This window comes from Protomyctophum bolini (genome assembly GCF_963924005.1).
Source record: "Protomyctophum bolini genome assembly, chromosome: 8".
Lineage (NCBI taxonomy): Eukaryota > Metazoa > Chordata > Actinopteri > Myctophiformes > Myctophidae > Protomyctophum > Protomyctophum bolini.
The window spans coordinates 1,294,857-1,314,856 of record NC_137869.1 but is presented as its reverse complement, the minus strand read 5'-3'; the positions used below and the strand labels follow the sequence as shown (position 1 = coordinate 1,314,856).

Genomic DNA, 20,000 nt, shown 5'->3' with positions numbered 1-20,000 from the left:
CATTCACTTCTTATTGAAAGAAAGTGTCACTTATTTCATTGTTTGCTACAGTTGTTTGGTTTCACTTGCCTCTTCAGTTTGACGTGAATTTATTCACCTCTTATTGAAAGAAAGTGTCACTTATTTCATTGTTTGTTACAGTTGTTTGTTTGATTGGGTCACAGTGTGCCTCTTCAGTCTGACGTGACTTTATTCACTTCTTATTGAAAGAAAGTGTCACTTATTTCATTGTTTGTTACAGTTGTTTGTTTTATTGGGTCACAGTTTGCCTCTTCAGTCTGACGTGACTTTATTCACTTCTTATTGAAAGAAAGTGTCACTTATTTCGTTGTTTGTTAGTTGTTTGATTGTGTCACAGTTTGCCTCTTCAGTCTGACGTGACTTTATTCACTTCTTATTGAAAGAAAGTGTCACTTATGATATGTTATCGTTTGCTCACGCGGTTGTCTCTCTTGACTTGTCAGTTTGACACGACTGCTGCAGTACTGTGCAGCTGCCTGTGTGTTGTTGATAGCTTATAGGGTTGTTTCAGTAGTTTAGAGCATTGTTCTACCTATTCTTTTTGCAACCATTTTAGACAAATTGGACCATTGTCTTTCTGTGACTATAATGATGACATGACATGCTTCGAACGTGGACCACCACGCACCGCCACCACCAGGGGGTGTATGGTGCTTAAATAAATCAATAGTTTAATTAAAACACACATTTAAACAAACTATAAGCAGCCGACCAACTTTCTTAGCCTACAGTAAGTTAGTGGCCGTGCGTGATTGATTCAGTGCATGTGGACTTATTTCATTCCATTGTTTGTTTGCAGTTTATTTCCACTTGGCTTTTCAGTTTGACAAGAATTTATGCACTTATTCATTATTGAAGGAAAAGTACCACTCATTTCATTGCTTACTCGCTACAGGGTGTTGACTTGACTTTGACATGCTGTTGTTGACAGCTTTGTTATAGTTACTTTATGTTATATTACTTTATTATGACTTTGACGTGCTGTTGACAGCTTCCAGCTAGGATAGTGTTTCTAAAGGGTCATGTTTCAGAGCTGCTCGGGCCTTGATGCCGTCATAATGACTGTTTATACACTTGCTGAAGATCTAGCCGATCTACAAGCTCACAGCTTGTCACAGCGCGACGCGTTGTGAGCTTGTAGATCTGCTATTTTCAGCATGCAACCGCAAGTGTAAAATGACTCAGACTGGATCTCTTGTCCACTAGTCCCTTCCTAACATTTTAGTCTAGTTTGTATTTGTTGACGAAATTGTCAATTCAGTCAAAGAGTTGTGTTTATTGTCATGGATGTCACCATGACCCGAGTCGGCTTCGTCCCACGTTTATACGGAGCGTGTCTTGAGTGTACATGCTGTGATGAGGGCAGACCAACATATGGAATGTCAGAACGCGTCAGCTCCATATATGGAGATCTAACGGCCAAGCTACACTGTACACCAGGCTTTACTCTAAACGCGCGGACCGTGCGACCGTATAAGCCAAATGCCCTGGCTATATACATCGATCTGTCAGACGCGCGGCAGGTTTGTGCGGAACGGGACCTTCCGGGAGGATATTATTATATATAGATACGCGCGCATGGGGGCATTATACGCACGTAAAAAAAAAATAGAACCGATCCTATTTTTAGAGCACGCGTAGGATGGCCCGCGGTATCCGTGCGTCTGGTGTAGTTGGTATCATTGATACATATATTGGTCCTATCCAAACGCACTGTACACGTGCAGTAAACACGCGCAGTAAACGCGTATACAGTAAACGTGTACGCACGCGCGCAAAACTGCCTGGTGTAGCTTGGCCTTAAGGGAGGCAGCGGGGGACAGTATATGGCCTTATATGGAGCATGTCTTGAGTTTACTACAGGGTGTGATGAGGGCTGGTACTGTACTACTCTACTACAGGGTGTGATGAGGGCCCAGGTACTGTAGGGCCTGTTGAGAACTCTAGTTCTGGTCTGACATTACACCTAGCTACATGTTTAAGCATTTATTTCATATTTACATGTCTTCTGTGGTCTCTAACATTACACCTATAGCTACATGTTTAAGCATTTATTTCATATTTACATGTCTTCTGTGGTCTCTAACATTACACCTATAGCTACATGTTTAAGCATTCATTTCATATTTACATGTCTTCTGTGGTCTCTAACATTACACCTATACACATGTTTAAGCATTTATTTCATATACATGTCTTCTGTGGACTCTAACATTATACCTAGCTACATGTTTAAGTATTTATTTCATATTTACATGTCTTCTGTGGACTCTAACATTACACCTACAGTAGCTACATGTTTAAGCATTTATTTCATATTTACATGTCTTCTGTGGTCTCTAACATTACACCTAGCTACATGGCGCGCTATGAGCTTGTAGATCTGCTATTTTTCAATAGCTAAAGCATAACGTAGTGCTAACTGTTAAGGTTTCATCATAGTTAACTGCCACCTCCTCCGGTCGCAGTAAATACTTTCTGAAACGTCTATGGGGAGAAACAATGAATGGGAAATGGTCTCACACTGTAGGGATGAATCTGCATCATGGAACGCAAGCTTTTCAAATGGGAGGTGTGGACAGTGGAAAAATACACACATTAATGTGGGTGTTTTCCTTGATATGAAAACATTTGAGAGACTGTCTGTCTGTCTGTCTGTCTGCTGTCGTGTTGTTTCAGTGGCAGTGCAGAGAAACATGAAATAGTCTGAGAACCACTGGCATAGAAATCCTCTCGGGATTTATAGAAGACATTATTTTGTTGAATCTGATCTCAGGTCAGAATGGGTTAATCAGACCAGTGTGTGTGTGTGTGTCCGGTGGAAACCTCGTATGAATCTGATCTCAGGTCAGAATGGGTTAAACGACAGAGGAAAGCAGGGCACAGTGTACAACACACATACATCAGTGTAAATTCCATTAGTGTCAGTTTTGAGACGTAAACAAGTTGAACCGAGATGTGAAACTGAATGTAGGGGAAGTCCTATAAACGCTAAATATACATTTCGGGGAATAAAGGAGCCAAATGCTAAAAATAATGTACTTATAGTCGAATACTGGAAGACTCGCCCCGGTGCGTGTCCGTTTTTCCTCCCGGAATTTTCCCCAGTGAGGGGGAGATAACTTTGTAATATGATATTGGCTGTTTGTATTCTTTTTGGAAAAATATAAAAAGATACTCCTGTGGAAAGGCTATATTATATTACTTATATTGACCCTATAAACAATTTAGTATTATTTTAGTATAAGGTTTTGCCCACTCAAATGGTACCTCGTCAGATAATCCCCACATTATCCTACAACAACTTCTGTGAACAGACTTCACTGTATAGTAGCTTTTCATAAATTATATTTGTACTTAGGCTGTTCTGCTGTCATGAAAGTTTATAGTTAGAGAAATTCAAAATCAAGCCGTCTGTCTGCTGTCCAGCCTCTCCCACCAACCCCTCACTGGGGGAAAATTCTGGGAGGAAAACAGAAACGGGGGCGAGTCTTCTTGTTACCTTATAGTCTATATATAGCACATTTAGGCCTGACGTAAAAAATAAATAAAACAATCTTCTAAATCCTGACGGTTTTCCTGACATGTTTCTGTATCCGTGGCGCTCAATATTTCATGTCAAGGACCCCCGATCATGATATGTATTTGGCTGCCGACCCCCATCTGAAAATATGTTGTTCCAGGGACCCCCCCCCCTCCCCCCAGAAGCAAAGATTTGAGCTAAAAACTTTCGCTCTGAAAGAATATTATAGTCAAACATTTTTGCAGCATTTTCACGATTTTTCTAAAATAGCAGATCTACAAGCTCGTACCGCGGCACTCGGTGCCGCGCTACGAGCTTGTAGATCTGCTGTTTTTCAACAGCTAAAGTATATTACATAATGCTTAAAACACCAAAAGGGGTTCCCATGCCCAAGGTTGTCTAGTATAAGTCTAGTACAGGGGTAACCAACCAGGGGTTCGCGAGCTACCTCGCGGGAACCTTTCAAGTCGATCCCGAAGTGTCAGACTGACGGGCAGCCAGCCATCACTGCCAATACACAGCAGAATGTCGTTCGCAAAAAAGAGCAGATCTACAATCTAACAACGTGTAGAGGCTCGATGCATTTTAGCTTGAAGATCTGTTCCCCTTGCTTCCACCGCACCGCCCTCGGCCCGCCCCCTTTTAGCACTCTGTGCTCATGTCCTGTGTGTCTGTTGTTCCCTCGCAGCCGCAGGCAGCACAGCGTCAGAGTGAACGCAGCATGATGGCGTCCCCGACACGTTGAATACTAAACTTATTTGTAAAGTTCGAACGCCAACTTTTAACCAAACGTGGGAGAAACACTGTGCACGGCTGCACGCACAAATAAAGAGTGCACTCGCGCACGCACATGACGGATTATTATCGATCAAAACAATCCTTAGCGTCGCTTACAAAAGCATGTGTTGCACAGCATGAATGATAAGTAATCACCGACCTGGCTGGATAAATATCACTATGACAAAGTGTCAAAATGTTTAGTGCCGCTGTCAAAACATGACACAGTGAGAGTTGAAGATTCTAACTATTGGAACAAGAAAGCCACAGTTTTGAAGGAAGTGGGTCCTAGACAGGGCTTCACGCTTAGCTCATGGATGCATGGATGATAGACAGACTATCCGTTTTTATCCTGCTGTTCTATCATGGGATATTCGATGCAGTCAATTGGCAAATTATTTTGGCAAATTATTTTGGCAAATTATTTTGGCAAATTATTTTGGCAAATTATTTTGGCAAATTAGGGTTTTGGCAAATTAGGGTTTTGGCAAAAATTTTTGGCAAAAATTTTTGGCAAATTATTTTGGCAAATTAGGGTTTTGGCAAATTAGGGTTTTGGCAAATTGTTTTGGCAAATTGTTTTGGCAAATTGTTTTGGCAAATTAGGGTTTTGGCAAATTATTTTGGCAAATTAGGGTTTTGGCAAATTAGGGTTTTGGCAAATTAGGGTTTTGGCAAATTAGGGTTTTGGCAAATTAGGGTTTTGGCAAATTAAGGTTTTGGCAAATTAGGGTTTTGGCAAATTAGGGTTTTGGCAAATTAGGGTTTTGGCAAATTAGGGTTTTGGCAAACAGTGTTTCTCCCACGTTTGGTTAAAAGTTGGCGTTCGAACTTTACAAATAAGTTTAGTATTCAACGTGTCGGGGACGCTATCATGAACTCGTATGACTGACTCACATCTTAATGACACCTTCAGACTGGCAATCACTAAATATGAACCAGATTTCAAAACGCTTGCAGATAAAGTGCAGTCACAGCAGTCTCATTAAAGTTGGGCTGACCCTGAGAGTATGTAACCATATCTGTGCAAATATATATGGTCATGTTATGCCTATGTCATTTGAACATCTGCCAATGTGAATATTCATTGAAATGAGAAACAAAATATTGTGCTGTAAAAGCAATTCATGTCCTTTGCATTTTGTTTTATTTAAAAAAAAAAATGTATTTTTGTCCTAATATATTTTTATTTCTAATACATTTGTCTCAATATTATTTGACATTGATAATATAACTTACTATAAGTATTTATTCTAATTTAAGCTTTAGTCTTTGTGTGGATGTGTGCACATGCATTGAGCCTGTCAGAAATATAAAAAAAAACAAGTGTTTTTTCTAACACGTTTTAGTGGTAGATCTTGGCTTACAATTGGGAATAAAATGGGCTCTTGGGCTTGAAAAGGTTGGTTACCACTGGTCTAGTTCAAACAGAAGCAAAAACAGTACTCTCACATGCCTGCCCTGGTCCTCCATTGCTCTGGAACTAATGCCTTGTTTTGCAACGGTTCCCTGGGGGCCAATATACACTGACGCACACTCAGTGTGTAGTCCAGACTAGAGCATTGATTGATTGATTGAAGTATTTATTCACAGTTTGCAGAATTACAGAATACATTTCAAGCACAGACTCAATACAAAGACTTAACTGTGAGTGGACGACACCATAAAGCACTATAGGCTTGTTTACAACAGGGTCCACCTTGTTCAATTCATCATAACATTTAGAGACGTACAAATAGACACTTCTATATAGCCAAAAAATCATCATAAAGGAGGTAAAAGGGGGAAATAAAACATATACAGTGAGGGGAAAAAAGGGGGTGGGGGGGATTCAGATTTGACGGGTGCCAGGTTCGAATTGCAGCCGTCCGTATAGGTGCCCTTTGAGGGCGGTTTTGAAGGAGTCAAGGGATTTTTGCATGTCTTTATGGCTGTTGGTAGGGCGTTCCATCCACATTTGGTGGCATAGGATTAATTTAGTCCCTTGTTTTTGTGCCAAATCTGGGTTGCACATGGTTTGTGTCAGCGCCCTCTGGTGGTTGTGGGAGCGGACTTCATTGGCATTAACCCATTCAGCACAGCAACCCCTTTTGGTGTTTTTAAGCACTATGTCATGCTTTAGCTATTGAAAAATAGCAGATCAAAAATAGCAGATCTACAAGCTCGTAGCGCGGCACTCGGTGCCGCGCTACGAGCTTGTAGGTCGGCTATTTTTGAAAAACATCGTGATAATGTGGCGCAAATCTTTGAATACATTATGTTTTCAGAGCGAACTCAAATCCTGGAACAACATATTTTCAGATGGGGGGGGGGTCGGTGGCACAGATCTGTGACATGAAGTAGTTTAAACCCATTCTGACCTGAGATCAGATTCATACGAGGTTTCCACTGGACACACACTGGTCTGATTAACACATTCTGACCTGAGATCAGATTCATATACCAGGTTTCCACTGGACACACACTGGTCTGATTAACCCATTCTGACCTGAGATCAGATTAAAAAAAATGTCAGTCGTTCTTCGATTTTTCAAAAATAGCAGATCTACAAGCTTGTAGATCTGCTATTTTTCAATAGCTAAAGCATAACATGATACTAACACCAAAAGGGGTTCCCGTTCAGAATGGGTTTTAAGAACAACAGATATAGAAACATAAGGTTTTTCTCATAAAAAAACTATTAGGAATTTAGAAGACATTTTAGAAGGTCTAAAATGGGTTAACTTGTAAACAGAGTATACTTCTATACATCTCAGTATTGATACTTTTACTGAAGTAAAAAACAAACAAACACGTGAGTACTTTAGTTTGAATACTAATAATAATGGTGTGTGTAGCTGCACAGGAAATTAAAGTGGGACCCCTAAGCTGTTGCCCTGACAACGTGTGTGTGACTGTGTGTGTGTGTGTGTGTGTGTGTGTGTGTGTGTGTGTGTGTGTGTGTGTGTGTGTGTGTGTGTGTGTGTGTGTGTGTGTGTGTGTGTGTGTGTGTGTGTGTGTGTGTGTGTGTGTGTGTGTGTGTGTGTGTGTGTGTGTGTGTGTGTGTGTGTGGCGAGCGGGAAAAATATTTGTGTAAAAATATTTGTGCACATTCCCTCTTTATCTGCCACTTCCTTCCGTCAAATCTGTTTCCTTTTTATGCTTTCTTATCCACTGTGTGCGCGCGCGCACACACACACACACACACACACACACACACACACACACACACACACACACACACACACACTCACACACACACACATGCAGGGGTGTGTTTACAGGGCTGTGTTTACGAGACTGTAACAATACACTTTGACCCAACGTCACGTGCACGTCACGACGTGCACGCGTATCATTTCATTCATGTACGTTTTGTCCCAGCAGGAAAACACAGAACTTACTCCACTCTCCGAGTGGAGTTTCTGTCTGTCTGTCTGTCTGTCTGTCTGTCTGTCTGTCTGTCTGTCTGTCTGTCTGTCTGTCTTTCTTTCCAGTATTTGTCCGAGTTGGTTTTGTCTGAGGCTTAATCAAGGTCTTTAACCTATTTAGACCTGAGGTTGATTCTAAAAAATGTCTTTTAAATCCTGACAGTTTTCTGAAAAACCCTATGTTTCTGTGTCAGTGGTTCTCACAGGGTTAAACCCTGTTTCTGTGTCAGTGGTTCTCACAGGGTTAAACCCTATGTTTCTGTGTCAGTGGTTCTCACAGGGTTAAACCCTATGTTTCTGTGTCAGTGGTTCTCACAGGGTTAAACCCTATGTTTCTGTGTCAGTGGTTCTCACAGGGTTAAACCCCATGTTTCTGATTCCAGTCTGTGTCTCATAGGAGGGCTGTGGGCAGTTAAGAAACCAGTCTGTGTCTCATAAGAGGGCTGTGGGCGGTTCAGAAACCAGTCTGTGTCTCATAGGAGGACTGTGGGCGGTTCAGAAACCAGTCTGTGTCTCATAGGAGGGCTGTGGGCAGTTCAGAAACCAGTCTGTGTCTCATAGGAGGGCTGTGGGCAGTTCAGAAACCAGTCTGTATCTCATAGGATGGCTGTGGGCGGTTCAGAAACCAGTCTGTGTCTCATAGGAGGGCTGTGGGCGGTTCAGAAACCAGTATGTGTCTCATAGGAGGGCTGTGGGGAGTTCAGAAACCAGTCTGTGTGTGTTGTTTACTCTTCATGTAGTTTACCTTTAAGCCTTGTATGTGTAATGGAGACCAATGCTCCTTAGCCTAATTAGTAACTCCTCACCTGGGTCGTTAATGAGGTGATTAGTTTGGTCAGAGTCAGTTCAGTTCAGGCCAGCACTCTGTCTGTCAAGAGCTCTCTCACTGCATGTTGACTTAACCCTTTCTATCAGGCCTTGGACAGGATAAGTCTGTAAGTTTGTGTGTTGTTTGTTAAACTTTTATGGCTCTTAAAGCAACATGCTTGTAAGTTGGTTTGATCTTTTCTAAAATGTTGAATGCATTTAGTACAGTGAGTACAACTTGTTATTTTTGTAATCGTGTGTGATCCATTCAAATAACTAATGTTTGGTTTGTTGATTGTGATCCATTCAAATAACTAATGTTTGGTTTATTGATTGTGATCCATTCAAATAACTAATGTTTGGTTTATTGATTGTGATCCATTCAAATAACTAATGTTTGGTTTATTGATTGTGATCCATTCAAATAACTAATGTTTGGTTTATTGATTGTGATCCATTCAAATAACTAATGTTTGGTTTATTGATTGTACAGTATATGACACCAACGTTGTGTTTTAATTTTTTTTCTGTATTGCAGTTTTACAAATTTAAGTTATCACCAGTAAAGAACCTAAACCAAGTCACTGCCTTTTGGAGCTTTATTGGGAACTTTGTTAGCTGTCTGCCAAGTCATACAGACCGTTCACCACACGTATAGTAAAGGGCAGAACATTGTGGGCGGTTCAGAAACCAGTCTGTGTCTCATAGGAGGGCTGTGGGCAGTTCAGAAACCAGTCTGTGTCTCATAGGAGGGCTGTGGGCAGTTCAGAAACCAGTCTGTGTCTCATAGGAGGGCTGTGGGCGGTTCAGAAACCAGTCTGTGTCTCATAGGAGGGCTGTGGGCAGTTCAGAAACCAGTCTGTGTCTCATAGGAGGGCTGTGGGCGGTTCAGAAACCAGTCTGTGTCGCATAGGAGGGCTGTGGGCGGTTCAGAAACCAGTCTGTGTCTTATTGGAGGGCTGTGGGCGGTTCAGAAACCATAGATTTATTTTAAACAAGATTTGATTAATTCATTCATTCATTCATTCATTCATAATGGAACGATGGCTTCCATTTCCACATTGCAACTCTTCAGGAATAGAAAGCCTGCAGTTTCTCTTAGCTTGGATTCCCCATTGATGATGATGTCACTGGTGGACGGTTTCGAGGCTGAGTAGGAATAAATGGTGCTTTTTGATCATGATTATTAGTGAGGATCTATTATATGAAGATGGGTTGAAAAGTGGTGAAGAGGTGGTCCTACTGTACCCTTTGTGTCCAGTAGATGGCAGCGTAGGGCAGTTTTAAAATGCCTTTGGTTTGTTTGGTCAGTAAATATTTGGACAGACGGTGATGTCCTGATGATCACCACACCTCTGTTTGACTGGAGGAGATCACCCCAGTAACTAAGTACCCTATTCGTCTGAATATAAGACGGTTTTTCCCCCAATGGAAATATCCTAAAAAAACCTAGGGTTGTACATGCATAAAGTGAGTTTAAGGTTGTTTAATGCAATCAGTTAGGACTGGCTGTCAATCAGATAGGACTGTTCTGTTTGGATGTATGGGCTGTCAATCAGATAGGACTTCTCTGATTGGATGTATGGGCTGTCAATCAGATAGGACTTTTCTATGTGGATGTATGGGCTGTCAACTGTATATTGAGACGTCTGTCTGTGTCTGTGTCTTTGTCAGCCTGTGTCTGTCTGCCTGTGCCCGAAGAATGACTGTGAAAAGTGTGTACTGGTTAAGTAATCAATCGTCAGGTGTGGGGTTGCCATGGCAATCAATTGGCCGAGGCCAGAAGGCTAGTGGGAATTGCACAGGAGGCGAGGGGACGAATGGCTGATTAGGCCCACTGGCAGAGCCCGAGCAGAGCCTCTTGTGGTTGGTTGGTTCTGGCAGAACCGTGGGTCCGACCGACTCGATACCGGGCACCGCGCTCCCTGTGGGGTTGTGGACCGCGTGTGTCGAATGTGAAGTCGGCGGGTCGAACGGTTCTCGAGTTACTCACTCGCGCGCACGCAGAGACGAGGCGCATTTCTAGTAGGATGTATTTGGCCTCCAGTCTGCATAGCATCTGTTCTCTGTGTGTCCTTCGTGTCTGGAAGGTGTTTTCATTACAATGCAGCCCCGATGCAGTACGCCAGCCCTGATTTTGGTCAACATAAGAATCCTTTCATTTTTTTTAACGGATTCTGTATCACAGACATGCTTTAGCTCACAGTACTGAATCACAGACATGCTTTAGCTCACAGTACTGAATCACAGACATGCTTTAGCTCACGGTACTGAATCACAGACATGCTTTAGCTCACGGTACTGAATCACAGACATGCTTTAGCTCACGGTACTGAATCACAGACATGCTTTAGCTCACGGTACTGAATCACAGACATGCTTTAGCTCACGGTACTGAATCACAGACATGCTTTAGCTCACGGTACTGAATCACAGACATGCTTTAGCTCACGGTACTGAATCACAGACATGCTTTAGCTCACGGTACTGAATCACAGACATGCTTTAGCTCACGGTACTGAATCACAGACATGCTTTAGCTCACAGTATGTTTAGGAAGATTATTTTTTAAGCACGTTTTTTTAATAAATGTTTAGATTTTCATTATCGTGAGAACGATGGCTTCCATTTTCGCATTGCCAACTTTTCAGGACTAGAAAGCCTGCAGTTTCTATTAGCTTGTATTCCCCATCGATGATGTCACTGGAAGACGGTTTCTGAACTGCCCACATAACCCACATATATGAGACACAGACCGAGTAGAAAATAAATTGCGCCTTTTTAGTGAGGACCTATTATATGAAGATAGGTTGAAAAGTGGTGAAGTGGTCCTTTAATATTGTGTTGTTATGATTACCAATATGACATGAGGACCTTATGGCCTCATAGTGGTGTTATGAGAGGACCGTATCAGCGTAGTCATAACTAGAGTGTCATAATTATTGTAATGAGGACGTCGTTATCAGCTCAGATGGTTCCTATCACAGGGTGTGAAGCCGTGCGTCAGAGAGATACTACAGACAGCTGTGTAATGTGGGTCACATGCTGCTGAATCATATGTAAACGACCCCCGTCAGAACATAGTGTAATGTGGGTCACATGCTGCTGAATCATATGTAAACGACCCCCATCAGAACACAGTGTAATGTGGGTCACATGCTGCTGAATCATATGTAAACGACCCCCGTCAGAACATAGTGTAATGTGGGTCACATGCTGCTGAATCATATGTAAACGACCCCCGTCAGAACATAGTGTAATGTGGGTCACATGCTGCTGAATCATAATGTAATCGACCCCCATCAGAACATAATTATGTCGTTCCAGGGACCCACCAGAAAGCAAAGATTTGAGTTAACCCATTCTGACCTGAGATCAGATTCACACGAGGTTTCCACTGCGGACACACACTGGTTCTGATTAACCCATTCTGACCTGAGATCAGATTCTAAAAATGTCAGTCGTTCTTCGATTAAAAAATAAATAAATAGCAGACCTACAAGCTCGTAGCGCGCCACTCGGTGCCACGCTATGAGCTTGTAGATCTGCTATTTTTCAATAGCTAAAGCATGACATGATGCTGACACCAAAACGGGTTCCCGTTCAGAATGGGTTAAAAACGTTCGCCCCGAAAGAGTGTGTATTTTAAACTTGCTTTATTGTATTGTATTTCTTTTCTGTTTTGTTAGGCGACCTTGAGTGACCTGAAAGGCGCCATATAAATAAAATGTATTATTATTATTATTATTATTATTATTATATAATATATATATTCAAATATTTGCACCACATTTTCAAGAGGCAGAGGCTGGACATTGCCCTGCAGGTGAAAGGAGTTGGCCGGCACTGACAGACAGAGCCTGAGCAGAGCCGTTTGTGGTTGGTTGGTTCTGGAGAACCGTGAGTCCGACCGACCGACTCGATACCGGGCCCTGCGCTCCCTGCGGGGGTGTGGACCGCGTGTGTGGGACGTGAAGTCGGCCGGGGGGGGGGGGGGGGGGGGGGGGGGCGCGCATGTACAGTAGTGACATAGTGACATGTACAGTAAGCGTTGTGTGAACTGACACGGTGACATGTACAGTAGTGACATAGTGACATGTACAGTAGTGACATAGTGTACAGTATTGAGTGTTGTTTTGGACATATACTGTTGTCACTCTAAACTCTGACTCTGTTGTTGATCCTCTTCACAGCGACAAGACGGCTCTCCTCTGCACAAATGTCTGCTCTCGAGGTAATTACCATGCCAAGCACTTACGCACGCACGCACGCACACACACACACACGCACGTACGAACACACGTACACGCACGCACGCACGCATGGACGCACACACACGCGCGCACACACACACACACACACACACACACACACACACACACACACACACACACACACACACACACACACACACACACACACACACACACACACACACACACACACACGTACATTGGCACTGATTATGCGTACACACTGCCACAGTTGAAGCAGCAGCAACACTTAAATCACTCCAGTCCGGTTTGAAGCAGACAGTTTGTCGTCCAACCAACACCACGTCTTGAAAGATCTGCTTTCTTTCTACTTACTATCGTTTCTACTATCGTTTCTACTATCTCGTTGAACGTCGACCACAGTGACAGGCCTAAAAAGAATCAGGACACCACTGTTGCAGCCTTAAAAACACAATCAGTGCCGGGAGTTCTTCAAAATAGGAGCTCTGGGGGGGGGGGCACGGTGGCACAGTTAATAGTGCTGTCGCCTCACAGCTAGAAGGTCCTGGGTTCGATTCCCGCTCGGGATGTTGTGGGTGCTGGCGGCGTGTTTCCTCCTCCGCGTCATAAATGCCCATACCCGAAGGCGGGGTTGACGAAAAAGGCCTTTCTGTGTGGAGTTTTCATGTTCTCCCCGTGTCCCCTAGGGTAGGTTTACCCTCACATGTTCTCCTTGTGTCCCCTAGGGTAGGTTTACCCTCACATGTTCTCCCCGTGTCCCCTAGGGTAGGTACCCTCACAAAAACATGCAGTAATCCTGGTCACTAAACTGCCTCCCCCTGGCCAGCCGGGGCGCCTGATGGAGGGGAAAGGAACTGGTTGGAATAACGTGTTCCTTCCACGCGCTACGTCCAACCAGGGAAACTCCCCCCTGTCAGGTGTAAAGGAGCAACTTGGGCACTCAGGCATGAAGGAAGCATGAGTTCAAGTCCGTTGCTCTCCCCAGGTTGGCGGTGTTATGATACTGTTCTAAGTACTGGACCCTCGTCTGGTTCTGACAGACCCGGTCTTGTGTGGGTAGGCTGAGGTAGGTGTGTGACGACCCGGTTGAATATTTCTTGGTTCGGCGGCGGACAGACAGACAGACAGACAGACGGGCCGGCCCGGGAGAAGCCATTAAAACATGACACGAGACTGGGTCACATTAAAAAAAAAAAAAAAAGTTTATTACACATTACAGAATCACATATAGCTCTGGATCCTGGTGTCCTCGTGACGTGGCCCTGAGACATGACAACAACAATCGGCTAGCAGCACGTTGTCTCTGAGCTGTCTCCAGTGGCTAACTAGACAGTCAGTCTGTTAACGTCATCACACACTGGCGAATTGGCGACGCGATATATTCGTGCGAATAATTCGCATTTAAAAAAACAAACAATTGAAGTCCATGCAAGCTTCCACATCAGTGGCGATAGTGCGAAAATGCGACCGTTTTCGCTCTTTATCTGTTCGCTCTGGTGTCGTATTTTGCAAAGATTCGCAGGCGAACTGCAACATGCAATATTTTGCATTTTCAGAGCGCTTATTCGCATCGCGTCGCTAATTCGCCAGTGTGTAATGACCTTTACTCTCCAGGCAGTACATAATACATATCAAGTACATTGCATATTCACTTGTACAAGTACACAGCATGTTGTATGCTACAACAGGCGGAGGGTGTGTAGAGCCCAGGATCACGTTAGATGATTGACACAACGGTGAAAATTGGGTTACAAAATCTTGGGATAAAATATATATTAAAAAAAAAACACAATCAGTGCCGGAAGTTCTTCAAAATAGGAGCTCTGGGGTTTCACCCGGAATGTTCCGGTTCCGGGTGTTCTTTCTCTCCGTCCATACGCCCCAAATATGGATGATTGACGTCATAGTTCTGACGGGTTGTTCTGGCCAAATGGCCAATCAGATTGCGTGACGATATCACGTAATCATGCAATGACATCACAACCGCACAATTGTTCTTCATAAAGCCTTGATCTAAACATCAGTTAGTGACTTGCAACGAGGAAACCAAGCTGCCTTCGTCCTAACAAGTTCATCTGTAAACTAGTTGTCAACACTCATTGACGGTGGAGCTGCTGCTGTAAAATGTTTCACTGGACGATACATCTGGAAGGAGAACATAGGATGTACCAGGATGCTGCTGTGGTGGTCGGACACGAGATCTACTGCTTTGGAGGACACGGCGACCAGTGGGAAAAAGATCACATTGAAGTTAAGGTCTTCAACACTGTGTCTTTATGCTGGAGAAGGTTGACACCAGTGACCTCCTGGCGCTTGGGCCACACAGCTGTGTTGATTGAAGATACTGTCTACCTCTGGGGAGGATACAAGTATTCTACCCAACATCCCAGCAATGTGCTTTATGCATTTGATGTTGACGCCCACAGATGGTTCAAACCACAGGTTTCTGGAACCGTTCCAAAGGGGAGGATGAACCACTCAGCCTGTGTGTTGGGGAAGTTCATGTATATTTATGGAGGATGGACCGGGACTGTACACACTAATGACATCTACAAGTTGGACTCCACCACGATGGTCTGGACTTTAATTAACGCCAGAGGAACTCCACCTCCTGTTTCATACGGTCACTCTGCTACCATCATCGGGACAAAGATGTTTGTATTTGGAGGCCGCATATCGAGTCAGTACTACAACACCATCAGAGTGTTTGACACAGAGACCAACCTCTGGCTGGACACACCTTCTCCACAGCTTCTACCAGCAGGACGCTGGGATCATTCAGCCTTTACCTACAATGGAGAGCTGTTCATATTTTGTGGTGAATGGAGGGAAAGACTTCTCAATTATGTGTGGATATTCAGTGCAGAGACCTTCTCCTGGAAGAAGGTTGAGCCCAAGGGGAAAGGACCAGGTAATATGAATGATATGTGCTGTTTCATGGTGGGAGATCGTATCTTCCTCTTTGGAGGAGACAACACACCTGGTGACCTTGACCTGCATGTCTTAGACCTCAGTCCTAGCCTCAAGACATTATGTAAGCTAGTAGTTATTCAGTACGGTCTGGAGCAGTCTGGACTCCCACACGACATCAGGTGGGAACTGGCAGCCGTGACTAGCAACGGCAACAAGTGGAGCAAATAACGTGAGTGTTCTCACTGGATGCTGAAGATCTTCACATACCTGGCAACCTATGTCTAGCTGGATGGGTAGAGAGGTCTTCACATACCTGGCAACCTATGTCTAGCTGGATGGGTATAGAGGCTGCATGAGACAACCAGGGTTCTATTCCTAACGCCCGCTATGTGTCAAGGTGTCCCTGAGCAAGCAGCTTATAAATTAATTATTAATAATAATAATAAAATAATAACTCAATGTAGGACCCCATCCCCATTAGAAAGGATACGTAGTCGTGACCAGGCCTGAAATTTAATCTTTTTTTTTTTTTAACTTTGTTTTTATTCAAAAAAAAAAATTTACACCAAATAATAAGAATGATCGAACACAAGTAAAACAAATGAATCAATGAAAACAAAAAACGGAAGAAAGAAACAAAAAACATTAAAAATAATAATAAAAAAACCCCCAGAAAAACAGCTTGACATAACTACTATGGTACAGCATTTCCAAGTTGAGTTAGGCAGGAGACGAGCTGGAGGCATGACTCACAATACACTTCAGTTGAAATTTCATCCTTTTTTAGGGGAAAAAAATAAATAAAATAATCACAGCTTTAAATAACAAAATAACAAAACACAACGTGTAAAAAGCATTTTGTACAATTGTGTGCATGCTTATGAACATTTACCACGTTATGTCCGCATTGATACAGAAATGAATGATTATTAAGCGAGCGACGCGTGGTGTACAGTTAGAGCGCGCTCTGGTGCTTGGCTAGCGTTTGGCTAGCGATATTAGCCGTGGCCAGCGTCGGCTGTTTAAACAATTCACTCTGTCAACTAACGTATAGCAGACGATAGCGTGGTAAATGGTGGAGGAGTCCTGCAGTCTAACGTATAGCAGACGATAGTGTGGTGAATGGTGGAGGAGTCCTGCAGTCTAACGTATAGCAGACGATAGTGTGGTGAATGGTGGAGGAGTCCTGCAGTCTAACGTATAGCAGACGATAGCGTGGTGAATGGTGGAGGAGTCCTGCAGTCTAACGTATAGCAGACGATAGCGTGGTGAATGGGGGAGGAGTCCTGCAGTCTAACGTATAGCAGACGATAGCGTGGTGAATGGGGGAGGAGTCCTGCAGTCTAACGTATAGCAGACGATAGCGTGGTAAATGGTGGAGGAGTCCTGCAGTCTAACGTATAGCAGACGATAGCGTGGTGAATGGTGGAGGAGTCCTGCAGTCTAACGTATAGCAGACGATAGCGTGGTGAATGGGGGAGGAGTCCTGCAGTCTAACGTATAGCAGACGATAGCGTGGTGAATGGTGGAGGAGTCCTGCAGTCTAACGTATAGCAGACGATAGCGTGGTGAATGGTGGAGGAGTCCTGCAGTCTAACGTATAGCAGACGATAGCGTGGTGAATGGTGGAGGAGTCCTGCAGTCTAACGTATAGCAGACGATAGCGTGGTGAATGGTGGAGGAGTCCTGCAGTCTAACGTATAGCAGACGATAGCGTGGTGAATGGTGGAGGAGTCCTGCAGTCTAACGTATAGCAGACGATAGCGTGGTGAATGGTGGAGGAGTCCTGCAGTCTAACGTATAGCAGACGATAGCGTGGTAGATGGTGGAGGAGTCCTGCAGTCTATGCTGTTGCCTGGTGTTGTTGCGAACGCGGTGAGCACTTACTATGAGACCTAGCAGATCATGTCTGTCTGTCTGTCTGTGTGTCCCACCTTTGTGCCCATATATGGAGCTGAGTGATTTGTTTGTGATTGATGCAACACACTCCATATTTGAACGTATAGCTGCTTTGGGGACTCCTTATATGGTTATGGCTAATAGTGCTGCCAACGAATATTCTATATCCGAATATAGATTCGAATCAAAAATAATAATTAATAACCGAATATATAAAATTAAGGTTCGAATTAAAAATAATAATAAAAAATATTTTTTTATTTATTATTATTATTAGTTTTCGGTGCCATGGGTAAGCGTTGTGACTTGTGAGCTTGTAGATTAGTTATATTTGCCACGCGACACGCCGACAACGGCATACATTGAAGAATAAATCATTTCCTAAACACAGACTATACAGCGCAGCGCAGTTCTGATTGGCTGCCTCGTCTCCAGCCGTGTTGCCTCAGAATTCTTTAGGGTCACTAATTTGAGCATAACAGCGGAGCGGCGGAGCTAGCCAGCTAAAAAGTTTCATAACGTCGGCACTCGGCAGCAGACCCACAGTCCACAGATAATAATAATGCAGCAGAATTAACACTGCCTCCGTGCCTCGTTTTGATAAGGCTGTGTGGTAGGATTGCTCATTTAAGAAAAATGTTTTACTGGAGAAGGGAGAATGTATGCGTTCCGTTCCATCTCAGTTTTCAGCAACACCAATGCGCGGAGAGAGAGAGTTGCGCCAGCAATGCGATCTTAAATGTTATGTCTCAGGTTGTATTGGTGTAAATATAATTATAAAAAAATCCGATTGGCTCGAATTGAAATCCGAAATCCGAATGGCTCGAATTGTTCGAATCCACGTGGGTTTTTAAAACGAATATCCGAATCCAATTTTTGGACAATTACGGCAGCCCTAATGGCTAAGTTAAAAACTTAACTTAAACATAACTTAAATATGTACGAGCTGCGTTCGCTTCCCGCGTTTGCGCGTCTTACTGGTTTTGTGAGTTTATATCCATGAAGACGAGTCTGCCTCTGTGTGATAGTAATGCTGAAGCACCGGGGCCCAGTGTCAGTGAGTGAGAGCTGTGTGCGCTCTAGTAGGCAGCGTGCGCCGTGCGGGCTAAATGCCCACTGTTTAGTAGTGTTTACTCTCCGTGCGTGTATGTATGCGTGCATCATGGCGCGGAGGAGGGAGGAGGCAAAGTAACGCTAAAGAATCAGACCGCTTGGCAAATGGCAACACAACTGCACAACGGCAGCGTCCATAAACAATTACACTTTTTTAGCAAACTTTTAGTTAAATCATATTTAAAATCAATCCAATCTCTCGGGGGAGGGGAGGGGAGAGGGGGGAGGCGGGAGGGGAGGGGAGGGGGAGGGGGAGGGGGAGGGGAGAGGAGAGTCATACAAGGTGATAACCAAAGCAGCATCAACAGGATATGGGTCTAACTCTAACCACATGGAGCCTAGCTGTGTGTGTGTGTGTGTGTGTGTGTGTGTCTGATTTGTCCATGTTGTGCAGCGCAGATGGTCGGCCAGCAGGGGGGTGTCTTCCAAACGGCTATAGAGACTGTCCACATAAAGCTAACGTATAAACACAGGCTGAGTTACTGTTAATATGAATATCATATCTGTTAATATGAATATCATATCAATATACTGTTAATATGAATATCATATCAATCTGACCCAGAGGCTTTCAACCCTGTTCACGTCCACGTCCATTATGTAATAATCTGAGCCACGGAACCACCATCTGATGACCTTTAGCCTCTCAGACCCATCTGAGCCACGGAACCACCGTCTGATGACATTTAGCCTCTCGGACCCATTTGAGCCGTGCATGTGTGTGGGTCGGTGTGTCTCATTCAAAGTCTGCTTTCAAATAATGGAACGCGAGAGCTTCCACTCAGACGTGTGCTGAGTGACAACTGACATGCTATACAGACAGCTGTGTGTGTGTGTGTGTGTGTGTGTGTGTGTGTGTGTGTGTGTGTGTGTGTGTGTGTGTGTGTGTGTGTGTGTGTGTGTGTGTGTGTGTGTGTGTGTGTGTGTGTGTGTGTGTGTGTGTGTGTGTGTGTGTGTGTGTGTGTGTGTGTGTGTTCCTCTGAGGCTGCATGTTGACGGTCATTGTCTGCCAGGGGGCGGGGAATCTATTATAAGGCCTTTATCACACCCTTTACATCCACCCTATAGAGCGCCGCAGTCCCTCCCCCTTTCAGAAAAACGAGTGGCCCAGGAAATCAAAACCCAATGCATTCTTCCATCGGCACTTAGGCATTTCATTTATTTAAAGACGGTTACGCCGCGGACAAAGCCAACTCGGATCGTGGTTTGGCCAATTCCGTTATCCAAGGGAGGCTGCTTTACCACCTCAGCCGGTAACCAGAATGCTCGCATTAAAACACGCTCGCCATGGGCTTTTTGCCA

The 20,000-nt window shown here is 43.9% G+C and overlaps 1 protein-coding gene across 2 annotated transcripts in view; it reads left to right on the top strand.

Moving 5' to 3' along the window:
* LOC308320451 (3',5'-cyclic-AMP phosphodiesterase 4C-like) overlaps positions 1–20,000 on the top strand; it is a 121,696-nt gene that overhangs the window by 842 nt on the left and 100,854 nt on the right. Inside the window, exon 2 of one of the 2 annotated variants that reach the window (XM_080770871.1) lies at positions 12,732–12,772. The exons of the other annotated variant lie outside the window; for it this stretch is intronic. Within the exon in view, the coding sequence (XP_080626997.1) occupies positions 12,758–12,772 (15 nt within the window). The 5' untranslated portion in view covers positions 12,732–12,757. The remainder of the gene's footprint in view (positions 1–12,731; positions 12,773–20,000) is intronic. 2 annotated transcript variants of the gene reach the window in all.